Source organism: Etheostoma spectabile, chromosome 5, assembly GCF_008692095.1.
Source record: "Etheostoma spectabile isolate EspeVRDwgs_2016 chromosome 5, UIUC_Espe_1.0, whole genome shotgun sequence".
Lineage (NCBI taxonomy): Eukaryota > Metazoa > Chordata > Actinopteri > Perciformes > Percidae > Etheostoma > Etheostoma spectabile.
The window spans coordinates 33,474,569-33,476,309 of NC_045737.1; the positions used below are offsets into that span (position 1 = coordinate 33,474,569).

The 1,741-nt window shown below is 41.1% G+C and overlaps 1 protein-coding gene across 2 annotated transcripts in view; it reads left to right on the forward strand.

Annotated features, from left to right (window-relative positions):
- The window catches only part of tbx15 (T-box transcription factor 15), a 38,783-nt gene that overhangs the window by 33,678 nt on the left and 3,364 nt on the right, over positions 1–1,741 (forward strand). For both annotated transcript variants that reach the window (XM_032516436.1, XM_032516437.1), the window contains one exon: positions 129–226. In XM_032516436.1, the coding sequence (XP_032372327.1) occupies positions 129–226 (98 nt within the window). The remainder of the gene's footprint in view (positions 1–128; positions 227–1,741) is intronic.

The following is a 1,741-nucleotide window of genomic DNA, read 5'->3' on the forward strand; positions in this document are numbered from 1 at the left end:
CTCTCTCTCTCTCTCTCTCTCTGTGTTTATGTCATCTGGTCAACACACACATGCAGATGTCATTATTGTCCCATTTTCCTGTTCTTTTTCTATTCTGAAATATTTCTTTCTGTATGTGTCTTTGTCAGGACTGGCCTGGAGGCGATCATGGAGACCTATGCTTTCTGGAGACCTCCCGTGAGGACCCTCACGTTTGAAGACTTCACCAACATGCAGAAACAGCAAGGTGTGTGTATACACACACTCTCTCTCGGGACAAGAGAAAACAACACATCAAACTTCAAATTCCCTCCTCAGTCTTTATTGTTTATTTCTGATTTAATTTCCTTGGTGTTTTTGTGCAGTAGTAGGAGATTTAGTGCAGAATAGTAAAAGAGAAAAGCTCAAAAAGTCAGAGTCAGATTTCTTCCAGTTAAAGTAGAAACTGGTGTCTGTGTCTCCACTTTGATGGCTTTCTACTTGGTATTATTGTTGAAGGACTGACACATAAAGATGATGATTTGATCTCCACCTGACGACGCCCAAAATAAGTAATCCCAGATATGCAAGAAACACTGCTGACGCCATTTCTTTGAGTGTTACTTAGAGTGTTTTATAAGCATGGCAAAATATGCCATAAAAATAATTTTGATTTTAATCATGACTTTTCTGACTTTTTTTTTTAAACAGACACATTAGATCAGTATTTTACCCTCTAAAAAACTCCCATTTAAGTTGAAGCACTGCCTTCTCTTGACATGTAGAAATAAATGTAAACTAAAATCCATTACGAGAATAGGTGCTGATTGGGATCTTTTCCAGTGTTCTGGATAGCTAAGAAATAATATTATTCTTTATTTTGAATGTGATCTGAATCCTTGGCGCCTACTACTTAGTGTTTATATATACTAAACTTTTTTTATCATTCTTGTGATTTATTATCCCAATAACAATTACTACAAATTAAATAAAGTGGTATAGCAGCACATAGTGTTTCTTAAGGTTAGTAACAGGGTAAAGTAATGAATTACTGAAAAGTTATTGAGAGTAGTCCACAGTGCATTAGCATGCCCTTGGTGCATGTGCTGTCCCAACCTGAACTCTCCCTCTGCATATTTTCCCTGCCTATATCACCACACACTACATCAGCTATGGTTGTCCTTCATTTGAGCTTGGCCATACGCTGCTCCCCTGGCAGGTCGGCAGGCGTCTGCTGAACTTTTCACATCATGCGCAGCCCTTGAAAATAAAATCGTTAAACAAACCCTGTGGCTTTTGGACGGCTCTGCGACACGAGTCAGCGTCAGTCGGGCCACCTCCCTTTGTATCGGCTCCAGGGCCGGCACAAGGTCTTAGTCATGGTTCATATCAAGGGCCACGCCACTTTTAAAAGCAACACTGTTTCCTCACCGACGCGATCTTGGTCACCTCTGGAGGTCAGCATGACGTGACGCTTCATATTTGGTCTGACATGTGTTTGTTATCATTAAAGTCCTCCAAAGTGATTAGGATTTAATCAAAGTCCTTGCAGTGAACCCTGTGTCACCTTGAATGGACACTAGTGTATGTGCTTGTATGCGTGCGTGTGTGAAAAAGAGAGTATTTACCCTTATGGCACCAGACACCCTTTTTCCCTTCAAGTAATCAACTATTCCCCCTCGGCACTGGAGCACCTCAAGCCCTTTTAACCAGAGGAAAACATGACATCATCAAACTATCGTCCTTCTCTCTCTTTTCCTCATATACCTTGCTTCCCCCCCCC